We start from the raw sequence: 13,751 nt of genomic DNA, 5'->3' as shown, positions 1-13,751 counted from the left end.
AAGAAAGAATGCTATATAGTAATGCAATCTGACCCTCCCTTGCTAGTATATTATCTCTACAGAAGGTCTCTTTTGGGTTTAGACGGGCGGCCCCATACCTCTGGAATTAGTAGAAGGAAATCACATCGTCTTCCACACCAACTCTCAGCATGAGAATATCTTCAAGTATGTGAGCATGCTCTGCGCAGTGTATTATAAAACGCGCCAAAGGCCAGAGTTGATTACAGCTGCCTATGTGTTATGTCTAAAAACGTGCACAGATCAGACCCAACAAAAGCCACTGTGTTGAAACAACCGTGAAGGTCGCGGCACTCACTGTACAGACATAGCTTACTAAGCAAAGCTGAAAACATATTATTCTTGTGAGAAGCAAAACAGCCTACGATACTCTAAACAATTATAATAAATGTGGCGTGTTCAAAAGCAGCAGAGAGGAAAAACGGCGTTTAAACTTCTAATAAGCCATGCTAATTTAACACACAAGGCCCAGTTATATGACAGAGCCTCTCTGCAGAGGCAATGCGACCCCACTCCTCCCTGCTTGTTGACATACCACATCGCGGTAGTGTTGTCCGTCACGTCTTGAACCGACTGCACGCAAAGGGAAGGGAGGAAGGTCTTGAGCGCCAGACGTACTGCCCGCAACTCGAGAAGGTTGTTGTGAAGCAACCTTTCCTCTGGAGACCAAAGGCCTTTGATCTCCAGGTCCCCCAGTTGAGCACCCCACCCTAAAGTGGATGCATCCGTAATCACTGTCGCCACCGATGGAGGAAGAAGGAAGGGCTTTCCTTGAGATAGGTTGCCCTTCACGCTCCACCAAGACAGATCCGCAGCAGCTTCCCTGGAGATCCTGATCGACTCCCTGAGACCTCCGTAGTGTTAATACCACTAGCTGCGAAGGCACCACTGGAGGGGCCTCATGTGCCAGCGTGCATGGTGCAGGAAGCAAACAGACCGAGCAGGTGAAGGACCTTCAGGACTGGAACGACCGCTCCATTGTAAAACAAGGGAATCATTTCCTGAATGTTGAAAATCCTTTGAGGAGGAGGGAATGCTCGATAGACAGTAGTGTCCAGTACCGCCCCTATGAACAGGTTGCGCTGAAAGGGGCACCAGGTGAGACTTGGGCACGTTTATCGAAAAACCCAATTTGTACAACAGCTGAGTTGTCACTTGCAGATGATGAAGCACCTTCTCTGGCGAGACTGCTTTGAGCAACCAGTCGTCCAGATAGGGGAAAACTGGGATCCCCGATCTTCTGAGATGGGCTGCCACCACTGCAATCACCTTGGTGAAGACGCGAGGTGCAGTAGTAAGTCCAAAGGGGAGAACCGCAAACTGATAATGTTGTGACCCCCACCGTGAAACGGAGATACTTCCTGTGCGACTTCAGGATCGGGATATGAAAATACGCGCCCTGCAAGTCGATCGACACCATCCAGTCCTCTTGCTGCAGCGCTTAATGAACCTGCGCTAGGGTGAGCATCTTGAACTTTTCTTGCTTCAGAAAAAAGGATTGGATGTAACCTGCCATCCTTCTTGGGTATCAGGAAATACTGGGAGTAGCATCCCTGACCCCTTTCCCGCTCTGGCACCACCTCTATTGCATTTTTTTTTAGTAAAGCTAGGACTTCTTGTAGGAGAAGAAGGTGGTTTTCCGAGCAAGCCCCTTGGCAAGGAGGGTAATTTGGAGGGATTCCCGAAAGGGAAGGGCATACCCAATCTACACAAGATTGAGAACCCAAAAGGTCTGTAGTGACCGATTCCCAATCTTGCAGAAAATGAGTAAACCGACCCCCCACAGGACCAACATGATCCAGAATGGTGGATCTAGGGCTGCTCTGCTGTGGTAAGAGGGGGAGGGTGAGAGGTAGAGGGTGAGAGGTAGAGGAGGAGGGCTGACGACCTCGTGGGCGACCTCTGTTCCTGTCCCTATAGGACTTATATAGGGTGTTCTGCTGTTGAGGCTGTTTGTAGGTGCGAAAGGACGACCTCCCAAAGCCTCTGTACTTTCTATAAGAGGAACCCCTAGGCTGTGTCTGCAGACCCAGGGGCTTGGCTGTAGCCTTGCTGTCCTTATATCTTTCTAAAGCTGCACCTACCTTCTTCCCAAAAAGTCCAGAGCCATCAAAATGGAGGTCCAAAAGAGTCGCCTGGACATCCTGAGAGAACTCCGACGACTTAAGCCAGTCACTCCTTCTAGATGCAAATGAAGACCCCATCATCCTGGTTACAGAGTCCGCAGTATCAAAACCACTTTGGATCACCTGTCGTGAAGCAGCCTGCGTGTCGGACAAGACCTCATCAAAATTCTTCCTGTCCTCCTCCGATAACTTTGGGGCCAGCAGTTCAGCAGAATACATTACGGCATGAATTTACCAGCCTAAAAGACAGGTAGCATTAGTGAACTTTAGGGCCATAGACGCCGAAGAAAACACCTTTTTAGCAGACTGATCCAGTCTTTTCGACTGTCACCTGGAACTTGCGGAAAAGCACCATCCAATTTCTTTGAACAGGCAGCTTGGATACCTAGGCTCTCAGGTGAAGGATGGGAAGTAAGAAACTCCGGATCTCCTGGAGCCGCCCTGTATCTCCTAGCAACAGATCTTGAGACTGCCGGAGCCGAAAAGGGCTTATGCCAAACCTCCATAACCGGTTCAGTGATGGTGTCATTGAATGACAACAAAGGTTCTATTATAGCAGAAGGAGAATGGAGAAACTGTTGGATTTAAATTCCGCTGTCGGGAGCTGAAGACCTAAAAGATCAGCTGCCTTCCTTATCACAGTGTGGTAGGGAGCCACATCCTTAGAGGGAACCTCCGAAGGAGGAGAGAGTTCCAATTCTGGTGACATATCCAGTCCACTTGCCACTCGAGTCTTCAAAGAAGTCCTCTGACTCCTGAAGCTCACCTTCCTCCATCTCATCCTACCTATATTGCTGTTCTTCCAATAACCTTTGTGCATCCCGCCTCGACCTTATTCTGGGGGCCGGCGCCGATGGAGTCGTACACGGCTCCGATGGATTCAGAGCCGGCGTCGAACGCGGATCCGGGGGCACAACCGAAGTCGTACGAGGTCGAGCTGGCAGCGCCGGAGATGGTGGTATAGGCGTCGGAAAATGCCAGGACGGAGCCGCAGGAAGAAAAGGCATAAAGGGAGCCTGAGCATAGGCTTGAGGAACCCCCAAATTAAACGCCATAGGACCCATGGGACCTGAAGGTGCACCAGAGGGGTACATTACCGTCGCAAATACACCATACATAGCATTAAGATAATGCGATGGGTCTTGCCCTGGATCACGAAAAGGAGGGCACTCGCCCTGGACCACGAAAAGGAGGGTACTCGCCTGGAATACGCTCAGGCATAGGCATCACAGGACTCGGGCCTGCCGGTGCCGACGGTGGATCCATTGCAGCAGACGGCTCTTCAGGTACTGGTACCTCTTCAACCGGAGCCGGAGAATTTCCCAGAGATGAAGAAGGAATCGGCGTTGGCGACTGCGCCAGTGAAGCCACAGGAGAAGTCGCTCTTTCTGGAGAAGAAGGAGACACACAGTCCTTACGATGTTGATGAACTGTCGAGGTCTACTTCTGAGCCTCTTCCTTATCTGAACGGTGTCAAGAGCCGTGTCTCTTCTTCTACTTGTGCTTCTTGGGTTTTAAGCATGACCAGACGTCGACTTCAAGCCAGACCTCGACCTGGATCTCCACCGGCCCCTCTTCTCTTTTCGCATCTTTGCCATGAACAGCTTGGCTTCCCTTTCTTTCAGAGCCTTCGGGTAAATTTTTCTGCAGGAAACGCATCCCTCGACGTCATGGTCCGATGACAAACACCAAACACAATTGTCGTGAGGATCTGTTATGGACATATCTCCACTGCACTCCCTGCAGGGCTTGAATCCTGACTTCCTCAACGACATCTTTCAAAAAGAGAAACAAAAGAGAGCAGGATACGAGACAGAATGCACAAAGTAGCAATACAACTACGGAGAGTCCCAAAAAACCGTTAGCGCCAACGGCGTGGAAAAAAGGGAACGGACGTCATCACGCCGACGTGGCTCTCTTATGGCTCTGGTGACGTCAGCGAGGTCGCGAGCGGAGCCGTGCCTCTGTGACGTCGTCCTCATCGGCGTAGAGAGCTACAAAAATTGCTGAATGCTGCTGGTGCAGGGGATATTTACAAGGTGAGGAATCCACTGGCAGATGTATCCATCAGAAATTTCAGTCCTCTCCCTAACAAAAATCATCCTAGTCAATTAAAGGGTCAATGGGTGACTTCACGGTTAACAAAACATAATAATAATAATATTAATCACACTCAACTGTGCATCCTGTCCAAATATTACTCTAAGAGCACTCAAAACACTACAGACACCAACCGACTGGCTTGGTTCCCGCTGTAGCTATCAGTGCATAATAAGAGAGGCTTTCGGGGCTGAACACTTATCTACCTTCTTTAACAAATTACTAAAACCACTGTCCCAAATCCTGTATCTCAAACCAGAAAATGTTCAATATTTTGCAGATAAACAACTTATCATTGTACTAGAAGGAGCCTCACTACAAATGCCACACACCTTGCCAACTTCTTACTCCCACATCTATTATTTAATTGCTGCTAACTTGATGAGCAGAACGAATGCAAATAATGACCTGAGACTGCCAAACACAAACCCGAAAAGGATTTGCCTCCAAAGGACTATTAAGGCTCACTGGGCATCAAATCCTCAACAAGAAGGAAATACGGGTGAGCCCAGTATTAGGTCTATGCTCTGCAATAATGATGGAGTCCGAAAAACATCATAAACTGCAGACACTATTACACAGAGACTATTACAAAAGACTACTGAAGCAAATATTTTTTCTGTCTGAAAACCAGCGGGCAACACTCACACCCATACAATTGGTGAGGCACAAGTGATCTTCAGCATGTTGTTTTGATTGCTACAGAGGAACAGCATCGTTGACTGTACAAATACAACACAGGGTAGAGGCGCAGAAGCCTTCACTTCAACATTACCTTCAGTATAACCACAATTTGCACAGGTCCAATTCATTAACTACCATGGATGCATCAAAGACAAATCAATGTCTGCCATCACATACAGACATCATTTCATCCCTACAACAGCTTTATTTCAGGTGCCTGCTTCAGTCAATGGTACTACATTCCGTGAACAAACCAACAGAAAAAAAATAACCAATTGGATTTAAAAAACAGCTCTAGGCACACCTGTTTCTCTCCATACCCGAACCTACTAGATTCAAAACTGTTTTAAGATCAACGTACTTGCATACATCCAAGACAAAGGCCTTCATATAATCCTCCAAACAACAGACATCCAAAGGACAGTCGAGAAGCTCACTTTCACAAGGTGCTTGGCTGATCACATCGAGGTTTACAATTATACATCTATAAAATACATGCTGAGGGTTCGCTTTCCTGAATAGTAAGTTTGGGATACAGCCACCAAAATCTGCATACGGTAGGCAGTTAATTACATACAGCGGGTTTGATCAAGCACAACGCAAATGAGGATTGTGGTGGATGTGATAAACTAATGCACTGTTGGGAGAAGGTGCTATGGCATTGCTGTGTGCCAGAATGGATATCACTAATGCAGGGTTGTGGCTTCCTCCGGGATTATGAGCATCTGGGGTATCATTCTTACCTGGGGGGTTGCTGTCCAGCATTGCATCGCACACACTAATCTTCAGAATGAACGCTCGCAGTAACTGTTCCACATGTGACAGCAGGGAGTCCGAGCTACGAAGAGTAAACCACGGAGAAGCCAGATGAAACCGTATTACAGAAAGACAGCGCACCAATCCATATTGCAAAACTCGCAAGTAAGTAAAGTCAGGAGCAGGTCAAATTTTATCAACAAATCATAAGTGCACAAGCCCTCAGCCAACAAATAGTGCTGAAACACTACAAAAACTGGGCGCATTTTGTGAATTACCACAGTGTTGCAAGCAAACCTCCCACTCTAGGTGTCGCACACAACCTCTGAGCACATTTGCCTAGAAAGGTTTTGAAGCACTGCTGGAACATAATGCATACAAATAGGCACGTTTTTCCACACAACAGCCTGCTGACTTAACTATCTGCAGCATATAAGATTCCCAACCCTTCATAGCAGCTACGTTGTTCCACAGACTCCAAATGCACTGCAGTGGCAGTTGGTTTCTGTTTGCTGAATGGAGCAAGTATCTCCTCTGTAAACTATACTCTGCCATTCAGTATTTTCTAGAACAATTGTTTTTTACCTAGGCATTTCACTTGTTAGAGAATAAAGTCTCACACATGTGCATTCAAGTCTTACACAACGCTCGAAATTATACTTGTGTTGGTTATCCAATGCATCCATCATATTCTCTAGGTCTGACCTAGAGACAGCTCGGAGAGAGAGAGAGAGAGAGAGAGAGAGAGAGAGAGAGACAGCTCAGAGAGAGAGAGAGAGACAGCTCAGAGAGAGAGAGAGAGAGAGACAGCTCGGAGGGAGAGAGAAAGAGAGAGAGAGACAGCTCGGAGGGAGAGAGAGAGAGCGACAGCTCAGAGAGAGAGAGAGAGAGAGAGACAGCTCAGAGAGAGAGAGAGAGAGAGAGAGAGAGACAGCTCAGAGAGAGAGAGAGACAGCTCGGAGAGAGAGAGAGAGAGAGAGAGAGAGAGAGACAGACAGCTCGGAGAGAGAGAGAGACAGCTCGGAGGGAGAGAGAAAGAGAGAGAGAGAGACAGCTCGGAGGGAGAGAGAGAGAGAGCGACAGCTCAGAGAGAGAGAGAGAGAGAGAGAGAGAGAGAGAGACAGCTCAGAGAGAGAGAGAGAGAGAGAGACAGCTCAGAGAGAGAGAGAGAGACAGCTCGGAGAGAGAGAGAGAGAGAGAGACAGCTCGGAGAGAAAGAGACAGCTCGGAGAGAGAGAGAGAGAGAGAGAGAGACACAGCTCGGAGAGAGAGAGACAGCTCGGAGAGAGAGACAGCTCGGAGAGAGAGAGAGAGAGAGAGAGAGAGCTCGGAGAGAGAGACACGGCTCGGAGAGAGAGAGAGAGAGAGAGAGAGAGAGAGAGAGAGAGAGAGAGAGAGAGAGAGAGAGAGAGAGACACAGAGACAGAGCTCGGAGAGAGCTTGAGAGAGAGACAGCTCAGAGAGAGAGAGAGACAGCTCGGAGAGAGAGAGAGACAGCTCGGAGAGAGAGAGAGAGAGAGAGAGAGAGAGAGAGAGAGAGAGAGAGAGAGAGAGAGAGGGGGGTCAACTCTGCAAATAGTCTTCATTGATTGGCCAAATGCAGAGTCAATCAGTGAGTTTAAAGTTCACCAATGACATCTGCTATGATCTGCAACACATGACCATCCTTTCATAGAATGTCAGCAGGCTGAAACCCATTAGATTGATGTAAATGTAACCTGTTACATAGAGAGCTTACAGCTGGCACGTGTGATTAATGAAGCTCTACAAAAGACAGCATTTATCACCATTGGCCTGCAAATGGTACACTAAGTTTAGCATGCAAACCTAGTTTGCAAGCACAGCATGCATCTTCTACACATGCACCTTTCGAACATAATAAACACTCTCTACACACAACCCATTGCAACTGTCAGCTCACATCCACATTCAAGTACAGAATGTGGACCTGGAGTTTGCAAGAGAGCAACAGTCTAGGAACCCCCATAATAATGGCAAACGCAGACAAAATAAAATGATTAGCACCCCAGAGTGATTCCCACAAGACGAGCAACCCCTGGGAAAAAAAACTTTAAGCAGGGATAGCCTCAGAACTTTAAAGAAGCATCAGCCCTAGAAGTGCAAACACAAGAAAGCAGATGTAACTGACCAAAGCGAAGAGGCAGCAAATCAGTTCTGGAGAGATGACAAGAAATGGCTGTTTCAGATCATTCATGCATAGAAGGGACATGGGAAGGCATTAAAACTAACCTCACAGACAGCAAAGGCGGCTGAGTTATTTCAAAGACAAATCTTTCTACTGGGTGGTGATCTTTATCCAAGATCACTACTGCCACCTTCTCCACGTCATTCTGTAACAAAAGAATATATAGTGAGCAGTAGTGTCGGAGCGGTCTGGGCCAATATACAATGTGAAGGATGAGAACCTCAGACCTTTTCTGTCCATTAAGGAATGACAACTCCTAGACATGTTCTGGCTATCTGGACACAAATGGATTATTGACTGAGACATGTCAGGGAAAACTGAATCTGAAAACTAGACCAGTCTTTGTCAATCAGCAATATTAGTCAGAACCCAAATCTTGTGTGTGACCAAAGGAAGGCAACACGAGGCAAGCATTGGCCAATCAGAGTTGTGAAACAGACCCGAAGTGTCCTTGCAACTGAATAATGTGAGATTGCCAATGAGAGGAATGCAGAGCTGCTCAAGCCAAACTGGAATAACAAAATTAGACCTGCCCTGATGAGCCTACCACTGCAGGGAAGAATACAAACTCAATGCGTGTCCAGGCCCATAGAACATGTGAGTACCATACCGTGGACAATTTTACTGATGTTTGCAAAACAATTGGAAACCATACGTTGACAAATCACAGCAGACAAGGAGCAAAGCATGGAAACTATCCAAAAGTTCATGCGCTAGGACGGTGGGAAATAAACACCACCTGGATCCACTTCGTTAAATCATATAATATATAAAAAATTAAAGAATATCTCCAATCACTTGTGAGTAGCAGAATAAGTTAGCTCTATATTTCAACAACTGTTTATTTGTTCTTGCTCCCAAATGGCCAACTTTAAGAATTGAAAGAATGTTAGAACATTTTCTACGGTCCCCTATGATACGCACCTTCTCGATCAGGGGTTTCACACAGTGGAGTGTGTCCTGGATATAGCGGTTCAGCTCTGGATGGCAGGACATCTGTGGAGAAGAAAAAAACACAAACGAAAGACATGGCGGCGTTAAAGCATAAAACCGATAAATGAAAAAGACACAGCTCACCACTGACACCCAAAGTATAGGGTGGAAACTTTCTCCATAGACTACTGCTTAGTATTTGTAGGGGTAATTAAATCAGGAATAATCTCAAGAGCCAAATACTTCCATTGTATGTTATGGTCAACGTTGCTACCCATAATTGTAGTAAACACCACTTCTTACTCACCTGGACTGGCACATTGTACTTTTTTCGTTTTTGGAAAATTCCAATGGGATAAACTTCTCGAACATACAGGATAAGATGGACCGCTACCTCCAGGAATTCACAGAGAATGTCAGCAACAACTGTGGAACAAAAAGGAAGCAGGGAGAAGATAACCAATAGATTAACATCAATGTATTCTGACTGGCAATGCAATTGTAGACACCCATATTTATGTCCACAGGAGCGGTTCAGTTACCGCGTTTCACTGGCAAGTCTGCACCATGGCAAGAGATAAAGCAAGACAAAAACAGGCAGATGTTCAGTAAAATAGGTACAAATTATATACACCGCTCAAAGCAGACGGGAGAATAACAGAGACCAAGGCCAAAACCTCATGGCTGGTAACAGTCACAGGTCACTACATGCTCAGGTAACAGGCCCTCTACCCTAAGAATAAAAAGACTTATAGCCTATAAAAGAGAAGTTAGCTTAAAACCTGGTCGTTAGCAGCTTATATCACAATCCTGATAATACTAGAGACACACTGATCCATTTTGGTCTTCTTTGTGCTGTCCCACGTCTGTGGTGCAAAATGTATATGCTAACTTCTATGGAAAATAGATCTCTGAACACATTTGTAACTATTGAACCCAGACCAATTTTTAAAGTGCTTGCCTGTGTATGGGTAAATTAGTCATTGTTTTCTCCTTTGCTTCCTAAACAAGGATTTTGAAATGGTTCTTCCCTCAGTAAACATTTTCAGAATTCAAGCCCTAACAAAGTATGCTCAGCATGAGGGAGCTTTATTCAGTATTCGGAATAGGTTACCACTGGTGTTAAGCTTTGAACTGTAGCCCATTTTGCTCTTAAAATGCACCAGGTTTCTCTTATTTTGGACAATATCTCTTGATTTCTAATGGCTGTTTGGGTCTGTAAAATTTCTCGCAACACATCTTCAATGCTTTCTGACCTGTTTAACATCACTTTGTTTGAAAAACCCAAACAGGTTGTACTCGCGTGTTCGTGACATTCCGAAAGATATTCTGAAACTGAAACTTAAAGGCAGAACAACTAAGTCAAAGTATGAATACATGCTGTTGCTGAGCTGTGCATGGTATGCATATTACTAGGCTTCTTGCTGTGTGATCCTATGGAAATCATTCCACAATTCCCTTTATTGTGAAATCTGCCTAGAAGTGATTCTCAAGCTACTAGCCAAAAAACCCTCACCTGTACCGTCTAATCAGGGCCACTAAAATTATGAGGCAGAGGAGGACCAAATTATGCAGCAGTGTTGAGTAAACTAAGCGTCAAGAAAAGGCAAATTATAAGGCATAATTCAGCACATTTTATAACAGTATTACTTCAGTATTTTGCCATTTTTAAACTTTACTGTCTAGGCATTGGCTGCACCTCATTTTAACACCTACATATAGCAATGAGCAAAAGAAAGGAGACCAGTGAAGTTTTTCAAGGAGCCTTCCTCTGCGCGACAACACGTGTTGCTGCGCTTTATTAACTTTTGAAGCATTTGAGCTAGAAACCATTTTTTTTGTTAAAATCTACACATTATGCTGCAGATGATGGATGGAAGAGTCCAAATTTCAAACCAACTCAACACCATCAACTTAGTAGTAGTTACACGAAGCCCTTGAATAAGCACAGCTTTCCCTTTGGATAGAAGACATTTTCTGAAAAATTATTTCTTAGCTTCATGGTGGATATAGAGATTCCTGGGCCTCAGAGCATGTACCGTTTAGCTGTACCCATGGAGAGACTGTAAATAAGAAGTCGTGAATCAAAAACAACCAGAATATTGTGAAATGCAGTTGCCAGTCAGCCTCAACTACAATCTCTACTGTGAACACTAGAACATAGTATGAATCAAGATGTGCTGTGAACACAGTCTGAATTAAGGTGTACTGTTCGCCATTCCAGATCCAAAAGGGACTAAAACATCAGACTGCTTAGAACGCAGCAAATGTGCTACGGTGGTGGAGCTTGAGGTGCTCAAACTATGGTTTTGGAACTGAAAATCAACTTCTATCGAGTTCACAAGCTAGGAGTTCTCTTTCTAAGAGACAACACTACAGCAATGTTGTATTGCAAAAAACATTGTTGCACTCATCTAAGAAAGTTATGCTGCACAGTTCAGCGTTAACCTTCTGCAAGACCGAAGCGAATACCTCAATCTGCTACCCAAACAGCATGTGTTCTCAACAGACTGCCAACATGCTGGGCTGATTGTGATCAGAGCAACAAGTGGCACATTTAGCTGGAAATAGCCACTCTGTGCCTTTAGACATTAGTATTTCTTCACTTAGAAAAGTATGCATCTCAGGAATAGTGATGGTGTCCCAGTGTGTGCCAAGGAGTGTAATGTGGAAGTGTTCACTGGAGCTCTTGGACATATTTTGCATTTCTCACAACAATCACGGAACATATTTACTTTGGCCTATCCCAGAACCTATGTGTTCCCGAAAGATTGACTCCTCAGATGCTAAATCTTTCTGTAGACAATGATAAGTAGAATTAAGACAATGCATAAGTGGTCAATAGAAAGCAATGCAAAAGCAAACTAGTTTTCTTTACAGCACTTGCTATGGTTAGTAGCATTTTATTTCACATTCACTGTTGGTCTTAGTGCGTTATCTTTTCCAATCTGTCTCTTCTGCCCCGGTAAGGGCCTCATAGAACTGGTACACACCGAGTAAGGACAAAATAGCTAATTTTGTGAAAGTAATGTATTATAATGATATGTGCATATTAATATAAATCTCTTGTAATTGAAATGAAAACACTGAACTGTTTAGAAATGCATTTGTTTGGCTTATGCCTACCTAGGCTCGTCTCAATCAGAGAAAATGGCTGCTGCTGTTTCATAATGTTCATTGCATGTTCATTTCTCGTTTGAAATTGCATGCAGCAAAATATGCACTGCCTATTTTTTAATGAATAATTGTTCTTGAAAGAAGCTACGGAGGAAGCCTATTTGCATCATTCAAGGCTCCTCTTGTTTGCCACCATCAATTACATTAGGCCAGAAGGGGTGAACCAAAATTCATGTAATGGGTTAGTGCTAGGAGGGTGGGTGTTTGTGAAAATGAATAAACCAGAGCAGTGACATGTTGATACTTTTCCCTGCATCATGCCGACATTACACTTTCCATTGCTTTCTGGGCTAGGAAATGATATAAAACCACTCAAATTTGGGGGTAACCCAGACTCTTTGCTGAGCTTCTAGGGAGACTGTCCGATTTTCTATCGATTTATTGCATTTTGGAACTTAATCTGTTTTAATGATTTTGCTCATTATTGCATTTATTCCTAATAGTGCCTGCTTAACAACCGATTCTCAGTGTCCTCTGAATGATGTATTCATCGCAACCAATTACACATAAAATATTTTAAATATTTTAACCTATTCGAGGCTCATGACGAGCTCGTCATGAGCCGAGGAACGCTCGCATGCTGGGATAATTCCCCTGCTGTGCTGAGCGTTCCACGGGAGGTAATACACCTGTGACGAGCTGAGCTCGTCATGAGCACAGGAGCGCTGTGCGCGCCCCCTCCCCCCCAGCACAGCGGGGGATTAACCTCCGCAGCGAAGGGGGCAATAAAACTTTACTGTTTTTCTTAAACAAAAGATATTGAACTCCCTTATGAGTCAGTCCTTTATTTTACTGACTATTTTTCCAATGCTGTTTGAATCTAGTTTTCAGGGACATATTGTCTAATAGTTCTTGACCTTTACACCATCCCAGACCCTGAAATCAGGCACCACTATCATACAGATTGGGCGATAGCGCGCCAAGAAGACTAAAACCAACTCCTTGACCGGTAACATGTATTGATTTGCAATCCAGCGAGAGAATATGGTAACTGTGAAAGCAATGCCAACTTTAGACACAGTCAGTTCCATTCCACGAGGTCAGCAGCCTTACCTTGGCCAAAGTTCAGATCTTGGCGGGTCAGGGTAGTCATCTTCTCAACTGCCTGAAAATAAAATAAGTAGAAAGGGACGCTGTTGATAATAATATTCAGACTCCAGCCCCCTTCACACCCCTACAAATTCAGATTGAGGAAGGATACCCAGTAGCCCAATTACCATCCTCAATTAACATAGCTTTCACCACTCCCTAGTAAAGGTCCTACCAATTTAGTTATCATAATTATCGCAGCTCTAGTACAACATCAGTATCTGTACCCCTTCATGTACCATTGACAGCTATCCAGCAAAGTTCCCATTAGTAACAAAAGACACAACTCCGTTCAAGGTCAGAATAACCCTTATGCATCGCTAGAACCCCTGCCACTTCACTCATTGGAACTAGTCACTGACACAACAATAGGAGCAATGTTAGTTCACATATTGCCAAAATCCATGCTGCACCTTACTTATTAACAGCAAACTCTTGGTTACCCCATCCCCTTGAATATTACAGGAACACCGCTACAGCACACCCCCAACCACTAATGACCCTCGACCTCCCAGATAATGCATGAAGCTCACATCATAAACAAGCATTAAAAATGCAACAGGTCTCGCCTTTGGTTAAGTTAAAGGCATTTGCTTTGCTAATGGTATTGTGTAGCAAAGCAAATGACTTTAACTTAATAAAAGGCGAGACCTATTGCATTT

The 13,751-nt window shown here is 44.8% G+C and overlaps 1 protein-coding gene across 2 annotated transcripts in view; it reads right to left on the bottom strand.

Moving 5' to 3' along the window:
• Positions 1-13,751, bottom strand: part of MAD2L2 (mitotic arrest deficient 2 like 2) — a 37,403-nt gene that overhangs the window by 14,616 nt on the left and 9,036 nt on the right. For both annotated transcript variants that reach the window (XM_086921300.1, XM_086921299.1), the window contains exons 2-6: positions 13,054-13,105; positions 9,131-9,249; positions 8,815-8,886; positions 7,935-8,035; positions 5,672-5,766 (exon numbers count right to left, since the gene is read on the bottom strand). In XM_086921300.1, the coding sequence (XP_086777426.1) occupies positions 5,672-5,766; positions 7,935-8,035; positions 8,815-8,886; positions 9,131-9,249; positions 13,054-13,093 (427 nt within the window). In that variant the 5' untranslated portion in view covers positions 13,094-13,105. The remainder of the gene's footprint in view (positions 1-5,671; positions 5,767-7,934; positions 8,036-8,814; positions 8,887-9,130; positions 9,250-13,053; positions 13,106-13,751) is intronic.

Source organism: Lissotriton vulgaris, chromosome 5 (genome assembly GCF_964263255.1).
Source record: "Lissotriton vulgaris chromosome 5, aLisVul1.2, whole genome shotgun sequence".
NCBI classification, from domain to species: Eukaryota; Metazoa; Chordata; class Amphibia; order Caudata; family Salamandridae; genus Lissotriton; species Lissotriton vulgaris.
Note: the sequence above shows the minus strand (reverse complement) of the source record. Positions and strands in the feature narration are given on the sequence as shown.